General features: G+C 38.3%; 1 protein-coding gene across 1 annotated transcript; it reads left to right on the plus strand.

Annotated features, from left to right (window-relative positions):
* The first annotated feature begins 314 nt into the window (after positions 1-314).
* On the plus strand, positions 315-25,627 carry LOC143602538 (wall-associated receptor kinase-like 2). The gene is made up of 4 exons (XM_077079606.1): positions 315-582; positions 1,291-1,885; positions 2,002-2,117; positions 24,423-25,627. The coding sequence occupies exons 1-4, from the start codon at positions 315-317 to the stop codon at positions 25,586-25,588; spliced, it is 2,145 nt and encodes a 714-aa protein (XP_076935721.1). The 3' UTR covers positions 25,589-25,627.
* The last annotated feature ends 209 nt before the right edge of the window (positions 25,628-25,836 follow it).

Raw genomic sequence — 25,836 nt, forward strand, 5'->3', positions numbered from 1 at the left:
ACCAACACTAAGTCCTTAACTAGTTTTGCAGTCACTTTATGATTTATCAATTTATCTCGTTAATATAACCATTACAAATAATAATAATAATAATAATACACATGCAAAATTAGAATCAAATTCTTCGTAACTCATGATATCATCGCTACACGTGGAATATTATGCCAAGATCATTTCCACACACCTCATTACTGGTGTATAATTCCACCACGGCGTAGACTGGTGGGTCTCTCGTTTATTTCTCTCAAATCATATATAAACATAAACACCTCTTTACATTTTCTGCCATGATCATATCTTTCTTGTTTACGAATATGAAGTTATTTCTAGCATTGCATCTACTCGTTTTACTTTCAATAACAACATCACCTGCAATTTCAAAGTACGCCAAGACAGGATGCAAAGATACATGTGGGAATAATGTGAAGATTCCATACCCTTTTGGAATCGGTGCGGAATGTTCTGTCAATACATGGTACATCGTTGATTGCAAGTACTCGAAGCCATACCTGCCTGCACTCGACCACAAGGAGATCTTGGGTGTAAACTTGAGAAATCAAACAATCACTGTTAGTATGCCCAGTATCTCTGATTGCCAAAATCCAGTTGTGAATGGCAGTCGAACCACGAACTTCGATCTTGGTAGGAGCCCCTTCTTGTTTTCCAGAATACACAATAAATTTGTTTTTGAGGGATGTGGTAATGCTCTTATGATGGCCCATTTATTTTCAAGAATGCCCCTTTAATTCCGGTATCAATTTTGTGGACTCTAACAGACACCAATCAATTAACTTGTTGTGATAACCAAACCCCAACAAGTAGCAAAGTAGATATATTCAATGGTACTCCAATGGATATATGGAGATGCAACACCTACTATTCTAATTTAGAAGACAACCCTTATTTAACAGATGGATGCAAGGGTATGTACATCAACTTATAATATTTATTTGTGCATTTGGTTTATTAGGATCTTTGGATTTGAATTATAAATTAAACAAATATGTAGCGTGCTTTGTTGCTTTCTAACATAGGCACCCACTTTCATTTTTGGCTATAATCGTTATGCTTTACAAATATGAAGTTATGTGTGGCTTATCATTTACTCCTTTTTTTCTGCAGCAAATCCAAAATCCGCCAAGAAAGGGTGCAATGATACGTGTGGGAAAGTAAAAATTCCTTACCCTTTTGGAATTGGTGCAAATTGTTCTGTCAACCAATGGTACACCGTTGATTGCAATTCCTCCACACCATATCTACCTGAACTCAACAACTTGGAAGATCATATAGTCAATGTTAGCACACGGAGGTTCTCTTATTGCCAAAACCCAGTTCGGAATAGCAGTGAGATTATGGGAGTTGATATGAATAGTAGTCCCTTCTGGTTTTCCAAATCACACAATAAATTTGTTTTTGAGGGGTGTGGAACTGCTGCTATGATAGATAATGGGAGTGTGCTCACCGGGTGTTCAACGACATGTCGCAATGCTACACATAGCGGAAGAAGCAATTGTTTTGGAATTGGTTGTTGTGAAACTACAATTCCTCATTTGCTGAAGTCGTACACCATTAAGGTAACAGGCTTCGAAGAAGCAGAAGCTGGAGCTTGTGGGTCTGCCTTCTTAATGGAGGATGAAACTTTTTATGAAGAAAGAAGGTTTTCTGACCCACTTGTTGTCGGGAGGAGTACCCCTTCTATTGCCGTATCACTAATGTGGATACTAACAGAGTCCGATCAAGTGACTTGTTGCTTTGACAGAATTCCGGTAAGAAACACAGTGGATAACTTTAATGGTACCGGAGTGGATACATGGACGTGTTTCGGTTATTGGTCGGAAGGAACAGGAAGCCCTTATCTAAAAGATGGATGTGTCTCTCCTTGTATGTAATTCAATGCATAGTATTTAGTTTGGTTGGTAGATTCTTTTTTTTTTTTTTTTTTTGTTTTTTTGTTTTAACATGGAGCTTCCTGTTCTAGATGGAGAAGACCCTACTACAGAGAGATAGTGGAGGTAAATGCGAACGCCTCACTGTATTAGACGTTGATGGTTTCCTTTTCAGTCAGAACTTCAATTGTATACAAGGTGAAGGAAGAACCTCCCTAGGTATAATTCTAGGTAATGTCTTTTAATCGATAGACGTTTGATTTTAAATAAAATAGAAAATTTAATGCATAATTACAACTTAACAAAACATGTTGAAAAGGACAATATGGTTTTTTGAATGATATTATCATGTGCATTCTCCAACTATTAAATATACTTAAAATTTTGCTCTCTTAACTTTAATCATCTTTTGTAAATTTGAACAATACTTACAACAATAACTCTTAATCTTTTACCTATATACTCTTTTTATTTTCATTTTTAACCCAACTTTCCCCTCGAAATTTGAACTGTCATAACTTTTTTATACTCTAATATTTTTTATAAAGTATTGCACCATAAAAACGAACATTTTATTATCTTTAATTTAAGTATCAAATTGCTATAGTTTTTCAGTTAAAAAAAATAACATTTTATGTATGGGTGTTTGTGGTCTGCTTATCATTGTTTTTAAATTAAACCGTGAGTCAAAACGTTAATAACGTTTTTTGTCGTCGAAAACCGAAACCACCCGTTGAAAATTGAATCGGGTTGTCAAAAGTTAAAAGAAAGAAATCAATATTGAAATCAAACTAATGACCGGTTTGAAAGGTTTCACGGTTTGAAACTGAACAATGAACAAAAATAAACTTGTAATTTGATTACCAAAGCCCGTGTTTCCCGCTATATATATATACATATATATATATATATATATAAAGAGAGAGAGAGAGAGAAAATGGTTCAAATAAAAAGAAGTAGTTTCATAGGAATGGTAAGAACCAATAAGATTTTGACATTTGACATTAAAACCTATGGTGAAAGAATAATTCTAGGAAACTATGTCGGTTATAATGATGAAAGAGTAATATTTCTAGGAAACTATGACGGTTTTTGGTTATTTTAAATCTCAACCATTGATTAACATGATCCAATGGCTATGATTTATTCCTAGTCTTCCTAAGAAACTACTTGTTTTTTGGATAACCCTCCCATATACATATATATATATATATATATACATATATATATATACATACATATATATATATATATATATATACATATATATATATATAGGGGAAGGTTAACCTACAAATGAAATTAACGTGCTAAACGTGAGAATCAAGTAGAGTAATTATATATACAAGTATAGTAATTATGTAATTACATCATAGAGTAATTACATAATTACTTTACTTGTATATATAATTACTCTACTTGATTCTCATGTTTAGCACGTTAATTTCATTTGTATATGATCCAAACCCTATATATATATATAAATATAACAAATACATAAAAATCATACGTGTCGCGATATGGTCGCTTCCCCTTTTTTTGGAGTCATCAGATTTGCTTGATTTTTAAATGGAGGCTTCTCATGCATTTAACCCGAATTCACGGGTATGGGTCTGATTAAACCCATATATTTCTTAAACGGGTTATAACATGTCATTAAATTAAAAACTAATCTCACCAAATATTTGATATAAAAATCCTATGAAGTAGGGATATACTAAAAATTAATATCTGATTTATTTAAAAAAGATATATATTATTTATAATTAAAAAACCAATTTCATAGTAAAAAAAAACGGGTCTTGAGTCTCATCAAACCCATATAACTTTTAAACCGAGTTATAACATCTCATTTATTTGTGAAACAATGTATCATCAAACCATAAGTATATTATTAACTTTCATACAATAAAAAAATAAAAATTCAAAAAATAAATAAATGAAACAAATAATATAAAACAACCCCCGTAATACGGGGGATAAAATCTAGTGTGTGTATATATATATACATATGGGTGGGATCTAGAGAGAACTCCTCTTAAAAAGAGGATTAGTAAAGATTTATTTTTAACTATTTTTAAAAAGATATTTTGTGATTTATTTTTCTTTCCTCCAAATATCATGATATTGTTACTAAAAAAACCCTTAAAACTTGTCGGTGTAGTGCATATGTGCATTAATGCCTATTGCATATATACAATGGAGTTTTATTGCATATAATACAACACAATTGCATTATACAATAAACAATATTGAATATATGTAAATACAACACTAATAATTGTATACAATACACATTATCATATATATGTAATATAGCAATAATGCACATATGCACTATATCGATTTTTGTTTTGTTTTTGTATATAATATAACACTATTGCACATATAAAATACAAACAATTGCATATATGTTAATCAACACTATTGCACATATAAGAATACACACTAGTGCACATAAGCATTAAGAAAAAGTCGATGTATTGCATATATGCATTACAATGAGTTTATTTTCTAATTTTTTTTAATTTTTATATGTTTTGTGGTAAAGAATAACAACATATAAGAATTATGAAAGAAAAAGAAAATTTAAAAATATATCTTTTGATTAAATTAAAAATACTTCATTATTAATTATTTAGTTATCTAGTTCTCCCTTTAAAGAGTAGTTCTCTCTTGATCATTTCCCTATATATATATATATATATATGTTTGATTTCTTTTGAGAACCACTTTGAGTTTTAAAAAACTTGAAAGAACTCAACGTAACAATTTTTTTTTTTGAATTTGTTTTTACACATATGTAATACGTAAGTGTAAGTAACGTAAAAAAATTACAATATTTTTTTACCCACCGAATCGACTTATTACACGTGTGTAACTAACATTTAAACTTGTGTAATTATCAAAAATATTCATTCTCTCTCCTGATTAATTTTTTAATCAGATTTATTCCCAGCCACATATTTAATACTTATTTAATTAAATACGTGGTCCATATTAAGTTCTTAAAGTTCTTACAACTAATCAAGGTTCTCAAGATATCTCTCCTCTCTCTCTATCTCTCTCTCTCTATATATATATATATATATACACACACGCCCGCGCAAATAGGCAATTTGAGTGACCATGGTGTTCCGAAATTCAAAAACAAGTTGATACCAAGTAAATTAGTGTCATATAAGAATTCCTATTTTTAATACATTTAGGTTTTTATGTTTGGTTGTTAGTTTTAATTTTATAAAACTATTTTAAATTATTTCATTTTAACTTGGGGAAATGACCATTACCCGGGGGTGTAATTTTTGCTCGATTTACCTAAGGCTATGCATTATATTGTTGCTACAAAAACGATATGGCTTATTTGGTTTTTAGGATACAACCAACTTAGAGCTTCTTGACCTACTAAGAACAAAGAACACCACCGTTAGCCTCACGTCAGAAGGGGGTTTCTTACGATTAGTCTTATGTGAGAGTAAGTTACTGAATCAAAGAGGTGAAAGAAGAGTAAATCGTGTGTGTGTATATATATATGTATATATATGGGAGAAATAAGTTGGGAACTTGTTGAGTTTTAAGAACTTTAAGAAGCTAATTTTTAACCACACATTTAACTAAATAGGTTATATTATATGGTTGAGATTAAATCTAATTAAAAAATTAAGTAGGGGAGAGAATAAAGATGTACAGTGATTACACTAATTTAAACATTCGTTATACTTATGTAAAAAGTCATTTTGATGCCTAAAAAATGTTGTAATTTTTCAATGTACATGTAACCTACATATAAGTAAAAAAATTGTTACGTTGAATTTGGTTTTCAAATGAAATCGACCATATATACACACACACACACACACATACATATGTATATATATATAGAGAGAGAGAGTTAGGGACAACGAGATGGGATATACTAGATATGTGAATAGGAAGTCCGAAAGCTTCTTTAAAGAAGCTTGGCTTCTATAAGTGGAAAAGAGTCAGCTCTCAGTTTAGTTCACTTTGGTAACTCACTCCTTTTCTATGTAACATGCAATCTGTAGGTCCTATGAACGGATCAAACACCTATAAGTTCTTGAATCAATCTTTAACTACAAGCTAGCGGAAATCACTTGTAGCCAACCGAGATCTCGGATCTTGCTTAGGTTTTGTTATTACCCAAAATGGTAAGAGAGAAGAGGGAGTAGAGAGGAGAGTTGGTGAGAGGATAAGATATTTGACAAAAGGCTAGGTTATGCATGGATATGCTTCCCTATATATAGGGGAAGCATCCCATGCCCCATTATATTTTTACCGGCCCAATGGGCTCAATATACATGGCCTCAGGCCCAAACGTTTATGAGAAGAAACTGACAAGCTAACTAAAAACTTCATGAACAGGCTAAACAAATACAAAAGACCACAATACTAAATGGGTCCCTACAATCTCCCTCTAGTCTTTAGTATTTGGTCCGTTGGCTCTTGTCTTCAGTCCTTCTCGTAGTCAAAGCCGGACTAGCAATTGAACAGTTGATTGTCAATAAGATAATCCACAAACTTGTTGAACTTCTCAACTATTAATCCATTCGTGTTTTCCTTTCGGACATCTTCGATTGTACCCAGCGGGGAGTTGTACAGCTTGAGAAGATCTTCCTTGATGAGTGCGGCTAGCTCGTGCTCGTCAAAGAAGCGGAGGTGGTGCATACCTTTGCAGTGAACCACTGTTTCCCCGTGCTGTTTTCAAACTCTCAGCAGACGAAGTGCTCAAACAAGTTGGGAAGGAACAACTCTCCATGATAAATAACTCGCCCTTCCTTGCGAGTCTTGTATCACCACATCTTCTTCTTCTTTCTCATGACTGGATCAACTTTCGTTGGATGCCGGAAGCATTTACCCTTGTTGAGTTTGAAGTTTGGGTAATCCTTCTTCCACTCTAGACTCAGAAACCGATTGAACCATCCCTTCAGCTCATTCTCTGTCGTGTAGTGACCCACGATTCTTCTAAAGTAGTTCATGTCAATCTTGGACAGAGTATGCATATCCTTGAAATGCATGTAGGTCAGATCTCCATTGGCTCGTCAAATGCCCCAGGTTTCACTACTAGGGTGCCATTTGCAGTAGACGATATGAGAATCATCCATGTAGGGATAGATTCGGTCTTGAACGCTTGATCAATTGTTGATTGTGTAGAACTTGTTCTTTCGACGTCTCAGAGCTTGAGACGTTTCAGCAGCAGCAGTGAGAGCATGAAGAGCCACCGTGGTATCATCACGAATCGGGGTATCTGGGTTCGGAGAGTAGTTGAAACCATCATCGTTGTCTTTAATTTCTTCCACATATTCAATGGCTTCTTAAACCAGAGACTTGGTACTAGCAACATTATCAACGTTAAAAATAGAGTAGATCTCGGTCTCCAAAGCAGCGTCCGCGTCTCTAACTTTCTTTGAGGGATCATCATATGCATCCCTTAGCGAGTCTTCACGTTGTTGACTCCTCTGGTTTCCACCACCAACTCCTCTGGTTTCCACCACCAACTCCATCATCATATGCATCCCTTAATGACTGTTATCCATTGCCGGAAATTGATCTCAATGTTGATGTTGTAGCCCCATTCAAGTTCAAATGTTTTCTCGATGTCTACAAAGGCTACCATCAGATCAGCATGGCGGCGGGCGATGAAGATAAAACAGCGTTTCGCACAGACCAAGGCACATTATGATATAAGATAATGCCCTTTGGCTTAAAAAACGCGGGGGCTACGTATCAATGATTGATGCATGAGGCATTTAAGGAACAAATTAGTCGAAACTTGGAGGTGTGGATGGATGATCTGGTGATCTAGAGCATCGAGGAAGACCAGATGCTTCGAGATATAGAGAATACGTTTGAGGCCCTTAGATATATTAACATGAAATTGAATCCATCCATGTACTCCTTCGAGATGGAAGAGGAAAAATTTTGGGCGTCATCGTAACAGGTGCGAACTTCAAAGCCAATCCAGACAAGGTTCAGGCAGTGGCACGCATGCCTTCCCCTTCCTCTCTCAAGGAAGTATAGACACTCAATGGAAGGCTGGTAGCGTTGAACAGTTTTTAGCTAACTATGCGGCTAAGTCTTATCCGTTTGTTTTAACCCTGAGAAATTGCCTCATGAAAGCACATTTCAAGTGGACCGCGGAAGATGAACAAGCATTCCAAGAGGTCAAAAAATGCTTAATGGAGTTACCAACCCTAACAGCACCATATGCGGGAGAGCCTTTGACATTATACTTATTGGCATCTGATATCGCCATTAGAGCAGTACTATTGACAGACAGAAAGAATGTTCAAACGCCAATCTATTATGTCAGTAGGACGTTGACAGACCCAGAGACCAGATACTCGATGCTCGAGAAAATGGTCTTGACGCTGGTTTATGCTGCCAGGCGGCTCCGCAGGTATTTCCAGTGCCATCCCATTAATGTGTTGATGGGAAACAAACTCAAGAACGTATTGAGCAAGCCGGAATTGTCTGGGAGATTGGTGAAATGGGCCATCGAACTGGGTGACCATGCAATTGAATATAAACCCAGACCAGCAATCAAAGGGCAAGTGTTGGCGGACTTCGTCACAGAGGTTCCGCAGCATAAAGAAAAAGGATGTTTAGTTGAACAGAAACCCCAAGTACCTCCTAAACAAGGGCAAGTTTGGTCATTGTTTACTGATGGAACTTCCAGCAACGAGGCATCTGGTGCAGGCCTTAGGTTAGTCAATCCCGAAGGTTATGAGTTTACTTATGCCACCAAGATAGACTTCGAAAGTACTAACAATGAGGTGGAGTATGAAGCCTTTCTGGCAGGACTACGAATAGCTAAGAAACTTGGGGTGAGACACCTGGAAGCGCGAGTGGATTTTATGTTGATCGCGGGATAAATTAATGGAACTTATGAAGCAAAAAACGATATAATGGCTTCATATTTATCAAAAGCAAAGGACTTGATCCTTCAATTCTCTTCTTGCAAAGTCATTCATATCAAGAGAAGCGAGAGCAAGTCGGCGGATGCCCTTAGCAAATTGGCTTCAACAAACTTTGAGCACTTTGCTAAAGACATTCGTGTTGAAGTTTTAGATCGTCTGTCCGTCCCGCAGAATCAAGTCCTAGTAATTCAGATAGGAGTAGATTACTGGATGACGCCAATCATGGCCTACTTGTCATCAGGAATTCTACCAGAAGAGAAGGCCGCGGCTCGAAAGATAAGACACAAGGCCTTGAACTACCAAATGCAAGAGGGCGTCTTGTACAGACGATCTTTCCTTGGCCCACTTCTAAGATGTGTGAATGCCGAGGATGTGAATTACTTAATTAGGGAAGTTCATGAAGGCATTTGTGGTCTTCACGCGGGCCCGAGAATGGTCATAGCAAAACTCATGAACGTCAGGTACTACTGGCCAGGAATGCATATGGACGTCGTACAAGAGATCAGGAAATGTGACTCTTGTCAATGTCATGCTCCTAATACGTTGCGACCAAAGAATGAACTTGTACCAGTAACCTCTTCTGGGCCGTTCCAAAAATGGGCTATTGACATCATGGGACTTTTCCCAGATGACCCTAGACGTGTCAAATTTTTAATCGTGGCCATTGATTACTCACCAAGTGGGTGAAAGCCAATCCAGTCGCATCCATTACGGCATCAAGTGTCAAGAAATTCCTTTGGGAGTTCATAATTTGTCGATTTGGTCTTCCGCGAGAACTTGTGAGTGACAATGGAACTCAGTTTGCGGATAGCGGGTTGCAAGAGTGGTTGAAAGAACTTCATGTTACCCATATTTTCACATATGTGGCTCATCCGCAAGCCAACGGTCAGGTCGAACGGACCAACCGAACAATCAAAGAAGGGATTAAAGCTAGATTGGGCACTAAACGGACGGGCTGGGTCGATGAATTGCCCCACGTACTACGGGCCTTTCGCACCCAGAATAATTCAAGTAATTCTGAAACGCCGTTCAGTTTAACCTATGGCACTTAAGCCATGATCCCGGCTGAAATTGGGGTTCCTTCCGCACGAACTTTGGTGGTCAATGATAATGACAAAGAGTTGAGGATGAACATCAACCTTCTTGAAGAAAGGAGGGAGTTGGCGCTGATCCGCGAGTATAACTATAAACGCCAGTTACAAAAGTACTATGACTCGCGGGTTCAAAAGTGCACATTCAATGCGGGAGACTTTGTCTGCCGCAACAATGAAGCTTCTGGTCAAGAGCTTCCGGGCAAATTGGCCCCAACTTGGGAAGGCCCTTACAAGATTAAAGAAGTATTGTCCAAGGGTGCTTACAAGTTAGAGAATTTGGATGGGACTGAGGTCCCCAGAACATGGAATGTGACACAGCTGAAAAAGTGTTACATATAGCAAGACTTATTGTTTACTTTTATTTTGGCATGCGTGCCTAATAGACTAGTAGGAAGAAATCTAACGTCATTTTCTTGTAATTTACGTTGGCTTACGCCTTTTTTGTGGAAAGCTTTATTAACCCTACATTCTAGTTTCATGTAACATACACCTTTTGGTCCGCATGACATTATGCAATCCTCTATTGGAAAATAAGAAGATCCTACAAGTACTTATATTATGAAGAATAAGACAAAGTATACCAAATGAAACAAACTTCTTATTTATGTTCAAATGGGATTACAAGGTTCTAATAGGGAATAAAAGGAAGACGAATATATACAGGTTACAAAAAAAATTTATAACTACAGTGCTGCATCTTCGTCTTCCACGTCTTCTTGATTTTCATCATCAGTAGAAGGAATGCCTTTAACTGGTCAACACCATCCTCCTTCTCTGCAAGTGCGGTTATCTGGTCTTCGATAACAAACTTCAAGTAATCGAAGGTCTTCGTCTTCTCAGAAAGAATTTTGGCAGTATCTTGACCGTGCAAGGCAAATTCCTCAAGAGGCCTTTTCTCTTTAGCGAGTTGAAGACCTTCCTGGAAACCTGACTGGCGACCAGCTTGAGAAGAAGCGACCAGTAATGTTGCAAGAAAATTCCCAAGTTCATCTCCCTCCCGGATGTGGGAAATAACCTATTAAAATAGAAGGTATGAACAAGAGTCCCAGATATGATTATTTTTCATAACAAAATTGGATAGGAAACAAGAATTACCTGGGGAACGCCTTCCGCCAACAACCATCTTTTATCCGCTTGAGCTTGGACAAGGTCCATCTTGTGCCCAACACACTCCAAGGCTTGCTCCCTGCTCTTGGTAGCAAGGTTGGAAAGGCGTTCATCCTTGGCTAACGCCTCGGCCTTCAGAGTCTTTATAAGCTCGTCGCGTTCATCCAAATGCTGCTAGAGGGCAGTCATGGCTTCCTCAGTAACAGAACGGCGAGCCTTCTCCGGCTCCAACAGAATCCTGATACACAGACCAACACGTATGATGTACCAGGGGATCCCCTTCATGTTGGGATGAAGAAGCCCACGGACCGCCAGCAAAGATGCTAGGCCCCTCCTGGTTTTTAAACCAAAATGGCGCGCGGAGAGGTGAAGAAATGGCGGTTTTCTTGGGATTAACCTCTTTCTCACCCTCATCGGGAGGAGTCTCAACAAGGACAATCGGGTCCTAAATACCCTTTGGTGGTGACGATGGCGGAGAAGGAGGCGGAGTTGACCCCCTTAAACCTGAAAAATCCTTCGAGGAATCTTTTGGAAATCCTGCAAGACAGTTCTTTCTCATCATGAGCATATCTTATGTGATAAAAATTCTTACGAAGCTCAAAAGAATTGAAGTTACCTGAAGGAACTCCTGTAGGTGCAAGCTGTTGAAGATGATCTCCCAGCTTCGTCTTTTTATGCTTCTTGGAAGCGGCGGGCTTGGTCGATCGCATCTTACCTTTCCCACCTCGATGTTCATCTTTGACAGCTCAATGTTCATCTTCGAAGATGGCATCATCGATAGCTCGATGTTCATCTTCGGCAATGACATCATCAGTAGCTCGATGTTCATCTTCAGAAGTGACATCATAAGCTCGATGTTCATCTTCGATGGTGACATCGGCTTCATTTCCATCCGACACCTTGTTGGTGGACGGATTCTTCTTACGCTTGCGGGTTAGACCTATAGTCGTAAGCACGACATTTATAGAGTCAGTAGCACCAACAGTTTACCCTCCTTCACGGGGTGACGACTCTTCACTAGAGGAAAGAAGTACTATCACCCCGTTAGAAGTGACAACAATAATAGGACGAGGTTTTAGAACTCCCTCACCTTTAGCAACAAAATCCTCACCTTTGGCAAACATCGTCTCGGAAACCACGGGTTCCGGACGGAGTGTGGTGGAGAATAAGAAATTGTTGCGGGTGCGTTCGAGGAAAGGTCCTTCGGGTCAATGAGACGACGCACCATAAGACCTTCCTCATGGTCCAAAATAGAGCAGAAGATGGATCCTTCACCTGCACAAGTAAACAGAACAATTAGAACCTAAGCGGAACACTAGAAAGTAAAGACAAAGCTTACTCTTATCTGGTTTCTCGTAGTATGGTTCCAAGTTAGGAAATGGCCATAACCGGCTCATCTTCGCACCCACCCGCCCCTTCATGTATCGCACGCATGGGGGTGCGTATAATGGTTAGGTTTTTGAACCATGGAAGATCCACTTGTGTGGTGGCACGGACCATGGGCATCTCAGCATCAGATTTGCGATAAGTCATTGCAAACGGGACACGTCCTCCCGGATCCAGAAGAACTTCAGCTTCCACTCGTGAAGGCTCCGGCACCTCTTGGTGCCGATAACACCCTTCCCATTTGTAGCCCAACTATACCACCCGCCGTGGTTAGCAATCTTATAAAAGGCAGCGAACCGGCTAACGGTGGGCTCCATGTTGTGGGGTTGGCAGTAGAATTCGAACTGATGAATTCTCAACATCCCAAAGGGATGGACCTGCGATAGGTGGATCCCGTAGGCCGTCAATATAGCCTCAATAAACTTTGTTACACGCAACCGGAAGTTCCCTGTAGTAAAGTGATCCGCATACACGACCATTTTATTGGCCGGCGGATTAGTGGCAATAGAGCCTTTCGCCGGATAATCGGGCTCCCATTCAGGCGCTAAGCTGTAAACGTTGACGATATCCTCGTAATCCCTCTCCTTCCAATGGATCACGACGTTATCTATGGAAGCGTCGTTCTTCTTCTCTTTAACCATTTTCAAGTTACACTAGTAAAGTATCAGGAATTTCAGATCTAGAGTTTGAGAGGGAAAGATTAGAAAAAAAAAAAAGAATTGGAAGGAGATAAGAACGAAAAGAAGTTAGAAACCTCCTGTTTATACACATTGCAATTAAATAGACATATAATATGCCAGTGGAGACATAAAACGCGGCCCAATTAGAGGGTGACACATCAGGCGGGAAAGATGAAAAAGACAAAATAGACTACAAAAAGACGTCATACACGTCTTATCAATTGTCTTGCGACAGTTCTCTTTTCCGCAACGTCATCGCTTCCTTTCCACTTGCAAATTCAAACATCTCCAAAGAAAATATCCTAAGAATAATACAGTAGGAAATTCACAATATGACAAAAAGAATTTCTTTCATTCATATTAGAAGATAATTACAAAATATTGAAAGAAATTACAAGTCAAAACTTATTCTTTGGGTCTTGGGCGGACACATCTTCCGGAGGAGTATCCGGAGTATCCTCTGATTCTCCCTCTAAATATTCCTTCAATTGGTCCACACTGTCACTCACCGCTGCGAACTCAGGAAGCATGTCTTGCAAAGGAAATGTCAAATTGTCATATTCTTTAATACACATATCATATTCTTGAGCGACATCGAGCCCGTGCAGCGGGTGTTCTTCAAAATAACGACCGGTTTGAGCATACGCCACCCCTTCATTAAAACCTTTCACGTGGCCGGAATTGGAAGAGGAAGTGAGAAGGAAGCAAGGCTATTCGTCAGCTCTGTTCCTTCCTTAATATGCTTAATGACCTGCCAAGTAAAAAGAGATTCATTAAGCGATTGGCGGCTCAAAAAATATTGGTAGTAAGGGAAAAAGGGGAGTAACATACCGCGTTAAGGCCTTGCCCCAATAGCCAGCGTCGCTCCCTCTCCACCCGCTCTGCCCGTTCTTGAAGCTCATGGAACCCGTCAGCTATTTTCTGTTTATCGTTTAAATATTCAGCTGCACGGGCTTCCGCCTCTTCACACGCTTACGGAAGAGAATCATAGGCGGCCTGCGTATCTGCAGCCCTTTATCCTTGAGCTCCGCCTGTTCCTTCTGCAGCCTGGACTCCGCCTCAAGTTCCTGAATAATGGTACCTTGGCGGGTCACTTGGGCTTCGAAATCCTCCTTCTTCCTCTGGGCTTCATCCCGAGCAGCTTGAAGGACGGAATTTTGCTTTTTGCAAGAATCCCTCTACTGACGAGATGCAATGGCATGCCTGTCTATTGCAGCCTTCAGCGCGATTTCAGCATCAGACAACTTCCATTTGGCAGTATTGGCTGCCAAGCGCTGCTCATGGGCTTCCTTCCTAGCCTCGTCAGTGGCTCGAGTCATCTCTCCCCACCTTTTCCCCATGGATCGCCACTCCCGCAAAACTTCTTATTCACAAGCCATTGTATTGGCTAGGGACGAAGAATAATCCATGTAAAGTTCGTGGCGAGAACGACCACGTTGAAAGATTCGCTCCCAGGCGGGACACATTGATTGACAAATGTAGCACAAATGCCCAGATCTGTGAAACGAGATCCTTTCACAATATCCCAATTAGGGATGAACATGTGGTCATCTTCCCCCGAATTAGGTTCCCCATAATAGTCAGAATTTGATGCTTGAGAACGCACCAAGGGAGAAGAAGAAGAGTGAGGTGGTGATTGACGAGGCGCGTCATGCGCCACTACTCTTTCAACATCTGATGGCGGACGTTGAGAATGTGATCCCTCTCCCTCACCTGTCAGAAAAGTTGATGGAGAGGCCAAAGACTTTGGTGGGGTTTGGTTCAAAGACCCATGCGCTTTAGATGATTCCACATCGACATCTGGATCCTTCTCCTTGGAACTAGAAGCATCCTCAGTTCCGAACAGATAGGCCTGAGGATCTTCAGTTTTCAGTGGAGGAAGGGGAGCTTCTTGATCTTTCTCGTGTGGTGGAGATGACGGTTTCTCCGATGATACACCCCCGCCAGTAATGACAGTTGGATCTACATACAACAAAAGCATACTTAAGTATCAATGAAAGCATAAAAGAAAAGATAAGTTGACACAATGACTTACCGGTCAATCCCTTCATATGGTCAGCAAGGCTGACCCTTTGCTTTTTTGGACGATGTGTCCGACATTTCTTCGTCACCGGACCTCCCTCGGCATCCGCGTGGCTAGTGCCCGCGTCACTTGCCTGGAAGGATTGAAGACTCCTCTTCCGATCCAATTCTATCAACAGGTGCGAGACATATGAAATTTCAGGAGCAACATCAGTTTCTTCCTCTTCGTGGGATGACGATTCGTCACTCGAAGAAATAATGACGATCACCCCATCAAAAGTAAAAGAGTTGAGCGGATGAGGGTTAAAGATGTACGCACCTATTTGGAAGATAACTTCCGAAGTTACCGGTTCAGCGCGCACCTTGGAAGGGAAAAGAAACTGACTTCTTGTCCTTTCCAAGACAAGTACTTCCTTCACATCACGGATGCGCTTTCCAGGATAACCCCTATTTTCAAAAAGGGCATTCCAAATAGTCCATTCACCTGAAAAACACATAACAAAAATGCCAATAAGAAGTTTTACATAAAACAAAAGTTGGAAAAAGGGACAAAACTTACGTTCATTCAAACCCATGAAGACGAGCTCCAAATCTGGATACCGCCACAAGCGGCTCATACCCGCCCATACTAAGGCCTCCTCTGGCATGGCCCGCATTGGAGACGGTTCCGACATCAAAACGCGGAACCACTCCTAGCCCTCATGAGGAGCCGTAAAAACTTCTGGAAGCGCCTCATTGGCTGGTGTCACACCCCAATCTACGGCGGAAATGCCGGGGCGCGAACTGATTGTCACAGCTCTCAAAGTTACTATCATGCACAATATTTAAATGACAATATCTATTAATTGAATTCAATTATCAAATAAATCAAATACAAATAAGTACATAATTCATACAACAATACAAATTTTATATTTCTTGATTAAAATATTCTTCTAGCTAAATTCTTCACTAAGTCTTCACCAACCTGCATATGCGTATAAAATAAAGTTTTGTCAACAACACATGTTGAGTGAGCAACACACCACTTTAGTTGTACATATAGTATATATAAAATATGTAGCTGCAACAAGTCATATGAGAATAACAAATTAACCAATGAGCAAGTATAACTGAGATGTCGAGAAGCACAAGGCTAACGACTGGCGTATGATCATACTAGACTGAGATTATGTTGGACCTCTCCGAATGCGGAAGCATACAAAGCAAATAAGCACATAAATAAGTAAGGTATAAGTTGTTAACACATAAGATAAAGTTTCATTTTTGTGTATAAGTATATATATGAGAAATATAGTTTACACATATGTCCCCAAAACATTGAAAGCGGTAAAATAGGGGAATGTGGTACTCACCTTAACAGACGAACAAAAGTGGAAAGAGAAATATTAGGAATGATGATTCACGGAGATCACGCGTTGACGTTAAGCCTAATAAGGAAAAGAAATACAGATAAGCTGAGTTGTAATGAAGTTACACTTTAATCCCTGATGTTTAAAGATGGACACAAACGAAGTTAAAACTTGCATTTAGAGTTAAATGTGTATAAACTCAAAAGATATATTTATAAATAATTAAATATTAATAAAATAATCAATTTAGTTTGATGAAAGCTATATATTTTAATAAAAATAACCCGAACCTTGAACCGAGTCGGGTAAAAGTATAAGTTCGAAAATCCGAGTTGTTACAATCTCCCCTACTTTAAGGAATTTCGTCCCGAAATTATAGAATATTATAACAAAATCATTAAAGTTTAAGGGTAAAATAAATAAATAAATAAATAAAATAATAATAATAAATAAAACTTAAAATTTTATCATGCCACAGAACTTTGAATAGTTAAAACAACGCTCCAAATGAAAATCCGATAAGGGCACTTATATATAGGATATACCAGCGGCGTATCCACCATATCCTTATCATTTCTACATTTGTACCATTATCTCAACTACTTTCAATTCTATATTATGACACACAAATTTATGCCTCATGATTTCCATGCGAGGACTTCGATAATTATGTTCCGGACCATAATTATTGTTATCGTCGGATGGTCCACATGATTCGTCCCATCATGTGGATTTACAAAACGTTTGATTAAAAAAAATATGACTTTGAGAGATCAAAAGTTTTAACGAGTTTTAATTTAGAACATTAGAAATTTACCAATGTATAAAATAATTTCAAAAGTTATAGTGGATTTAAATAAAGCAAAGAAATTTTAAGACAACTTTTAAACGTAAAGATATAAGTATTTAAAGTTGAAAAAATGCTTCTTATTAATAGTTGAGGTCTATAAAATGGGTTATGTAAGGTTGACATTGATTGATGGGAGGAGCTTGAGAGACATGAGGTTGATGGGTTTGAGCCTATTGAGCATGGGTCAAGTAGTATGGTGTAGTCGTAGATTGAGCTTGATGGGCTTGGGTAATTTGAGCGCACGCATTACGGAGATGATTTGGGTCCTTACAATGGTAGCAAGCACGGGTATTAGTAACATCAGGTTGAGCATGAGGGGTAGGTTGTTGCGGGACAACTTGTGCAGTAGGCGGGACACGCCATGTGTTAGCAAGATGGCCATAACGATTACATTGGGTGCAGCGACGGCATAGGGATTTAACCGTGTGATGACGGTTACAAATGGAGCATGACGGAAAAGGACCGAGGTAAGGTTTCTTGTTTGAGGAGACTTGCGGATGGGTAGGATTTGTTGCAGTAAGGTTCTTACGTTTCTTGTTGTGAGGATGAGTGGAGGTAGATGGTTTGTAGTCACCAGCAGGGGAGTTAGTGGGAAAAGTTGAATCGGTTGCATTTAGGTTCCGAATTTGGGATACTATCCTAGAGATCACAACAGGTAACTATTTGGCTATACAAGCAGCTATGTGGTGGTCGTGAGAATCTGACGACTGATGTTGAGGATGACGTTGGTTTCTTGAATGAGATATTCTATAAGGACCAAAAGTGAGGATTTATAAGATGAAGGATGAGTTGGGGAAAACATTAGGATAATAAAATGTCTAAGTACGCAGGTAACTTATAATACAATTGTCTTGAGAAGTAAAGGTATTGCGTCATGAGGATCAAAAGTGAAAGTTTATAAGATGAGTGGGGTACATAGCGTAAATAGTTATTAAATGATGTAGTCAATAAGTTTATTGTGTGGTGACTACATGAGAAGTTAAGTCATTTTAAAAATTTTGATTATTAAGTTTACAATAAACTAACGAAATATAAATTGTGGATGTTGGCCTCCCATGAGCTTTCCATGGCAATTTGAATGGCCCAACGAACTAACGAAAAACAACTGAGTTGGACAGCCCGTGAGCGTCTCAACTAATTAACGAATTAACAATGCAATGAAGTTTGTCGGCCCAATGAGCGTTACACGGCGTTTTAACCGACCAAACTAAATAACGAACTATCGAAATAAATATGGGTAGTCGGAGAATCTTGCGAATCACCACGTTGATTACTCCAACAAAAATACGAAATCAAGTTAAGAAATGAATAGTAGGAGTGCCCATGGGTTCCATGGATTTTTCACCCAACTAACCATTTAAATAACGGAACACAATAGTCGGGAAAACCGAGTTTAGCCACGAATCACCATGAATTCGGTTAAAATTAACCTAAGGTGTCGGTCACATGGCATTTATGGGTCTCGCTCGGGTCCATGGGGTTGAGTACTGTGGTCAGGTTATCACCCAGATAAGGAATAGCGTCTTACCTTTGGTTCTTGGAACCGTTTTGCAAGTGCCCAACTCACAGTTTCTCTTCCCCTTTCATTTATCATAGGGACATGCCACACAACCTAGCCTTAAGGTTTACGAGTGAAAACAACAGATGGGAATTCTTAAGGAATTTCCCGTAAATAAAAGGAATCTAATTTTAAAAAGTTTTCTTCGAATGTTGAGGCATAGCCTCGGAGTTTGTGTGTGTGTGCATAACAATAAATAATATGTAATTATCTAAGAAAGCTGTAAACAATTTAATTTAAACACATAGAGGTAAACAGATAGGCACGTATAGGGCTCCTAAACATGTGTCTAAGGCAATTTCTAATGACCTATCATAAACCTTCGGCTCTGATATCAATCTGTCACACCCCAACCTACGGCGGAAATGCCGGGGCGCGAACTGATTGTCACTGCTCTCAAGGTTACTATCATGCACAATATTTAAATGACAATATCTATTAATGGAATTCAATTATCAAATAAATCAAATACAAACAAGTACATAATTCACACAACAATACAAATTTTATATTTCTTGATTAAAATATTCTTCTAGCTAAATTCTTCACTAAGTCTTCACCAACCTGCATATGCGTATAAAATAAAGTTTTGTCAACAACACATGTTGAGTGAGCAACACACCACTTTAGTTGTACATATAGTATATATAAAATATGTAGCTGCAACAAGTCATATGAGAATAACAAATTAACCAATGAGCAAGTATAATTGAGATGTAGAGAAGCACAAGGCTAACGACTGGCGTATGATCATACTAGACTGAGATTATGTTGGACCTCTCCGAATGCGGAAGCATACAAAGCAAATAAGCACATAAACAAGTAAGGTATAAGTTGTTAACACATAAGACAAAGTTGCAGTTTTGTGTATAAGTATATATATGAGAAATATAGTTTACGCATATGTCCCCAAAACATTGAAAGCGGTAAAATAGGGGAATGTGGTACTCACCTTAACAGACGAACAAAAGTGGAAAGAGAAATATTAGGAATGATGATTCACGGAGATCACGCGTTGACGTTAAGCCTAATAAGGAAAAGAAATACGGATACGCTGAGTTATAATGAAGTTACACTTTAATCCCTGATGTTTAAAGATGGACACAAACGAAGTTAAAACTTGCATTTAGAGTTAAATGTCTAAAAACTCAAAAGATATATTTATAAATAATTAAATACTAATAAAATAATCAATTTAGTTTGATGAACGCTATATATTTTAATAAAAATAACCCGAACCTTGAACCGAGTCGGGTAAAAGTATAAGTTCGAAAATCCGAGTTGTTACAGCTGGACGACGAACCATAGTATCTGGAACGACATCTTCCAAAATCCAAAAAAACTTGTTCCGCCAGTCTTCAGCACCACCGACGGGCCCAGTTCCAATATCCTTTTCGGATATCGGATTGCATTTAAACCACCCACCACAGTTGGTCACCCGGTAGAACACCGGAAACCGATCAATTCGAGCCAACATCCCCTTCGCCCTACACACAAATTCGAAGTTTCGAATTCGTGTAAGTGCAAGAGGATGTAACTGAGAAAGTTGAATCCCATAGGCGCTGAGCACCCTTATGAGGAACTTGGTTATCGGAAACCGAAGATTCCCATGGGAGAAAAAATTGGCATAAACTGCCATCTTGCCGGCAGGGGGCATACTTGTAACGGATCCGGCACTAGGTAATTCCAGTCCCCATTCCGGTGAGATACCTTAGGTATGGACTAGTGTTTCATACTCAGAGATATCCCAGCCAATCTCCACAGTATCAATGGTCGGTGCCAAAGATCTTGTATCTTCGTTGAACGAAAAAAAAAAAGCAATCTTGAACAAAATCAACAGATTAATTGGAAGAAAAGGTAGAAGAAATATTGAAATCAAAGACGATAACCCTTCAAATGGAAGATAACCCCCACTATTTATACCAATCGCAATTAATACGATGGGATATGAACAGTGGAGAGAGAAAGGCGTCGTCCACTCAGCAAACGCCACGTCACGCGGGAAATATGAAAAAGTGAAAAAGGTGTATAGTCGGGTACAGTGACAGCCGGCATAAACGTCTCGTCACCTGTTCACGCGTCTGCAAGTTGTTAAATTGTCCTTTTCATGGTTATCCGCACCACAACATAATATATTTCTACCAGCAACTCCAAAATTCAAAAAACCCCCAAATATATCTTAAGTTCAAAATTTCACCCGCATAAAAATTTACACGGAAGAAACAATGGACTGGGGGACTAATAGAGGTAGGGTACCAAAATGACCCAAATACCCTTAAGTATCACCCGCGGGTCAAAAGGGGACTCCTCATATGACACCCGCGGAACATATGGACCACCCGCATAACCCACTAAAGGAAGAAAGATGATACATCCTAGGGACCATGCGCGGAAGCATCCAGGCATCCTCAAAAATCATCCGCAGGGTAAAATATTCACCCTCTGGGATGTTCGGAAGGCAATGCCACAGGACAGCTGTAATTACCCAACTACCTTCTAGAAGAATTACCAAGATCGTCACTTGAAGAGTACGTGACCCATCAACCAATGAATAAATGACAGTTGGCCAGGTTGTTATAACTGTGCACATGGCCAGGGTTAACTCGTCCTATCATAGAGCGACACGTGTCCAGGTTGTTATACTCATGCACATGGGACATATAACTCAACCTATAACATGAGGGCACGTGTCCAGACGGTTACGAGATATCTTCTAGAATGCGATAGCTGGCCCAATCATATTCCCACACTCTTCGGCTATAAATACTCTCTCAATCTGCATGAGGTATTCATTCACACCCCACTATCTACTTAAAATACTTAAGTACTTTCTCTACATTAGAACTGTACTTATTCTCATGCCGGAGGGTGGTTACGGGAAGACCCCTCCCCCCTCATGTCCTTCCCGTGACGAGCTCACGGCGCTTGTTTTGCAGGTTTCTGTCACTGGACTTCCGGATGTTGTGCTCATATCGTAGTTGGTTGTTGTTTGTATCCTACCATGTGGACTCATTAGATCCAGGACCTGTTAAGGGGATCAGATCCATGTTTCTTCACAAGACTTTAATGCCCCTAACATAACATATAGCTTAATCGCACAACGTAAGACTTTAAAAACATTACATACTAATTTCATTACAACTTATTTCCTAAATATTATCAACTTTCATAAACTAATTACCTAAATATTATCAACTTTCATAAACTAACTGAAACTGAAACATTCAGCACTATCATATAACTCAGGCATACAATCATATCACATTTGCCAGTAAACTTATGCTTTACGTTTCATATTTTTTTTCTAGCATCTCATTTAAAAATGTTAATAAAAATCCCCCATCTCTGAAAATGTTCTGTAAATTTCATACTTGTGTGAGAGTGTCCAATAATCACGGGTTTCATTGTGTCCAACTTGCTTTTCAACATGAGACATTACTCCGAACACCACCGAAAATTTAGCTCATAAACTATGACCAGTATCATAAATTCATAATTCTTTTTAATAAAAACAAAAACACTTTATAAATCATTTCCTTTTAATAAATATAAAAACATGTTAATATTCTCCGTTTTACAAGCTTCTTGATTAACCAAATACGTTAACCAATTTACCTCCCCAAAAAGTGGCAAACATAATCTTAATTAGAAGCATAAACAAAAACTCATCAACTTTTATACCATAACTCAGCATATGACTTCGCCAGTTTTATATACCCATTTACATAACTTATAGGCTATAGCACTTTCACACGTATAAAGTTGAAGATTTAACTCATGTAGCACAAAATCATACAAAAATGCATTGCATGCACCACATAAACGCATACATTTGAAATCATAACTATTTTATCTTCCATGTATCAAATAACTCAAAAACTACAACATAGCACCACATGTCCGCATACACATGAAATCAGAAGTTATGACTAATTTGGCAAGCAATGACTTAACCACTAACTTTGTTACACATAACCATATTCTCATTAAACCCAACACCACATTTCACATAAATGCAACATATATATGTTCTTGAGCATGTGAAAGGTGAAACTCCCACCGCCTACGTGGCTTCACTTTTTTCACATTTTACCCTATCACAATGGATGGCCTTTAGTATCGAACTTTATTTCTTAGTTCCATCCTTTGTCAACTTAAACTTTTAAGTTCATAAATTCTGAAGGCCAAACTTCAAATTTTCTACTAAACATTTTGATATAGGAGCATCGGAGAATCTTTTTTTATTATTAGTTTATCTTTTATTATTTTACGCTTATATCATTTCCATGTTTATCTTCTTTTCTTTTAGTATAAATAGGGTGCTAGGGTTTTTCTGTTATTCAGTTTTTGGTTGAATATTAAATATAAGAACTTTGTTCTTTGAACCTTTGGTTCGTTTATTCGTCTTTGTTAATCATGAGTTTCTTGAGACATTGATCGCTTCCAAAACTACATCACATTTAAGCCCTTAGATCTCCAAACAATAAAAAGGTCTATATTTGATTTGAGATCTTCGTGGTTGTATCTTTTGGTAACATAAACTTCAAAATTTTATTAATTACTTACATTGTAAGGCTATGTGTAGTAGAGGGGCTACAAATGGGGGCGAATTGTGACACGTGGCGCCTAGTCAGCAAAGAGGGTGAATTTGTTTTTGGGGTGTAATGGTGTAGGGGATACAAGTTGGGCCCACAATATCTTTTTTTATTATTTTCTTTTTATAATTAAACTAATTAAATAAAAACCAATTTATTTAAATAATTAAATAAAAATGTATTAAAATTAAAAAATAAATACAAAAAAATACATAAAACTAAAAAAGAAATACACCAATAATAAAAATAAATTATAATAAAAAAACACACCACAAGAAAATACATATAAAAATACAAATAAAGTAAACAATACAAAAAAATAATCAAAGTTTAAAACTGTACGGATATAAACGTAAACAAATCAAAGATTTTAAAGTATTTAAAGTTTTATCAAGTTTAGTACACTTTCAAAGTTCAAAGTTTAAAAGTAAATAAAGTTTAAAAGTAGTTTATAAATATTTAAAAAGTCTAGGGTATAAAATGTAAATAATAATAATAATAATAATATACTCTCCCAACCCAGCCCCGTCCCCTTCCCCCAGCGAGTTTTTTCGGCGACAGCCATAATTTCCGGCGACGACCATAAGTTTAAAACCATATTCTATAATATATATATATATATAATATATACATAAATATATGTATATAACACACACACACCCATACATGCCGGCCCCACCACCCCTTCTTCCAGGCGACGAGAAGACCTCGCCTGCGCCCCTTATCGCCCAAAATCGCCCCGGGGGCGGTGTTCTAGTCCCTTCGCGACCAAAAATCGCCCAAACTCACGCCCACTACATATGGCCTAACTACAATAAAAGTTTAAAAAAATATAAAATCCCTCGATTAATCACTATGGCTACTTGCAAGAAAGTTTCGCTATTTAGAAATATCAAAACACATTTACTTTATAACTACGTACTAATGACTGATTTTGTATTCGCCTTCAATCAGGTGTTAGCATTAGCATTGGTGTATTTTTTGTTGTCGGAATTAGCTATGTGCTGTACAAAGTGATCAAAAAGACAAAAGAAAGGAGGCGAAGAAAGAGATTTTTTAAACGCAACGGTGGTTTACTTCTAAAACAGCAAGAAGAGGCTGACCCGTCTCTAGTTGATAAAACCATACATTTCAGTTCACGTGAGTTGCAAAAGGCCACTGACAACTTCAATGAAAACAGAATTGTTGGTCGAGGAGGTCAAGGTACGGTCTATAAAGGGATGCTGGTGGACGGAAGGATCGTGGCAGTCAAGAAATCAAAAATAGTAGATGAAAGCCAATTACAACAGTTCATCAACGAGGTGGTCGTTCTTTCCCAAATCAATCATAGGAACGTGGTCAAATTATTAGGATGTTGCCTCGAGACAGATGTCCCTCTCCTTGTTTCTGAGTTTATTCCAAATGGCACCTTGTATGATAGACTTCATAACGAAACTCATGAATTCCCAATTTCTTTGGATATGAGATTACAAATAGCTACCGAGGTCGCTGGAGCAGTTGCTTACTTGCATTCAGCAACTTCCATTCCAATATACCATAGAGACATCAAAACCACCAATATACTTTTGGATGACAAAAACAGGGCTAAAGTTTCTGACTTTGGAACCTCAAGGTTTGTCACAATAGATCAAACTCATTTGACGACCTTAGTCAAAGGCACGTTTGGGTACCTTGATCCTGAATATTTTCAGTCTAGCCAATTCACTGAAAAGAGTGATGTTTATAGTTTTGGAGTTGTTTTAGTTGAACTATTAACCGGAGAAAAACCAATTTCCTTAACTAGATTTGGTGAAAATAGAAGTTTGGCTACATACTTTATGTTGGCTATGGAAGAAGGGCGTGTTATGTCTATTTTTGATGCAACAGTGCTTAAAGAGGGCACTAGGGACGAGCTTCTAAGTGCAGCTAACTTAGCAATGCGATGCTTAAATCTGAATGGGAAGTTCCGACCAACAATGAAAGAAGTTGCTACAGAGTTAGACACCATACGAAGGTCGCACATTCCCTCTACGGTCCAAACAAATGCCGGTTTCGTGGTGTATGGGGAGGAACTATCAATGCAAACTTACGGTGAATCATCATCAACAGTCTTGAGTTTCAATGATAGCTTTAGTCTGTGATGTAAAAAGCTTATGTTTTTATTGTTTACTAAACTTTTGCTGTCATATAGTTTCAGGACATGCAATAGAATTAGGTTTATATGAACACAAACGGGTTAGTTTTGGAAAGCAATATCTTTCATTTTTCTATATACAAAACACTCAAATTTTCTTCTAATAGTAGATATGTGTGCATTCTGTTTGGAGTCTGGGTCATACGGGCAGTGATCAAACTTCGTTCTCTTTTGTTTCTTCTCGGTGATAAATTT

This window comes from Bidens hawaiensis, unplaced genomic scaffold (assembly GCF_021521415.1).
Source record: "Bidens hawaiensis isolate Kalapana, Puna unplaced genomic scaffold, B.hawaiensis_p1.1 tig00059109_1, whole genome shotgun sequence".
Lineage (NCBI taxonomy): Eukaryota > Viridiplantae > Streptophyta > Magnoliopsida > Asterales > Asteraceae > Bidens > Bidens hawaiensis.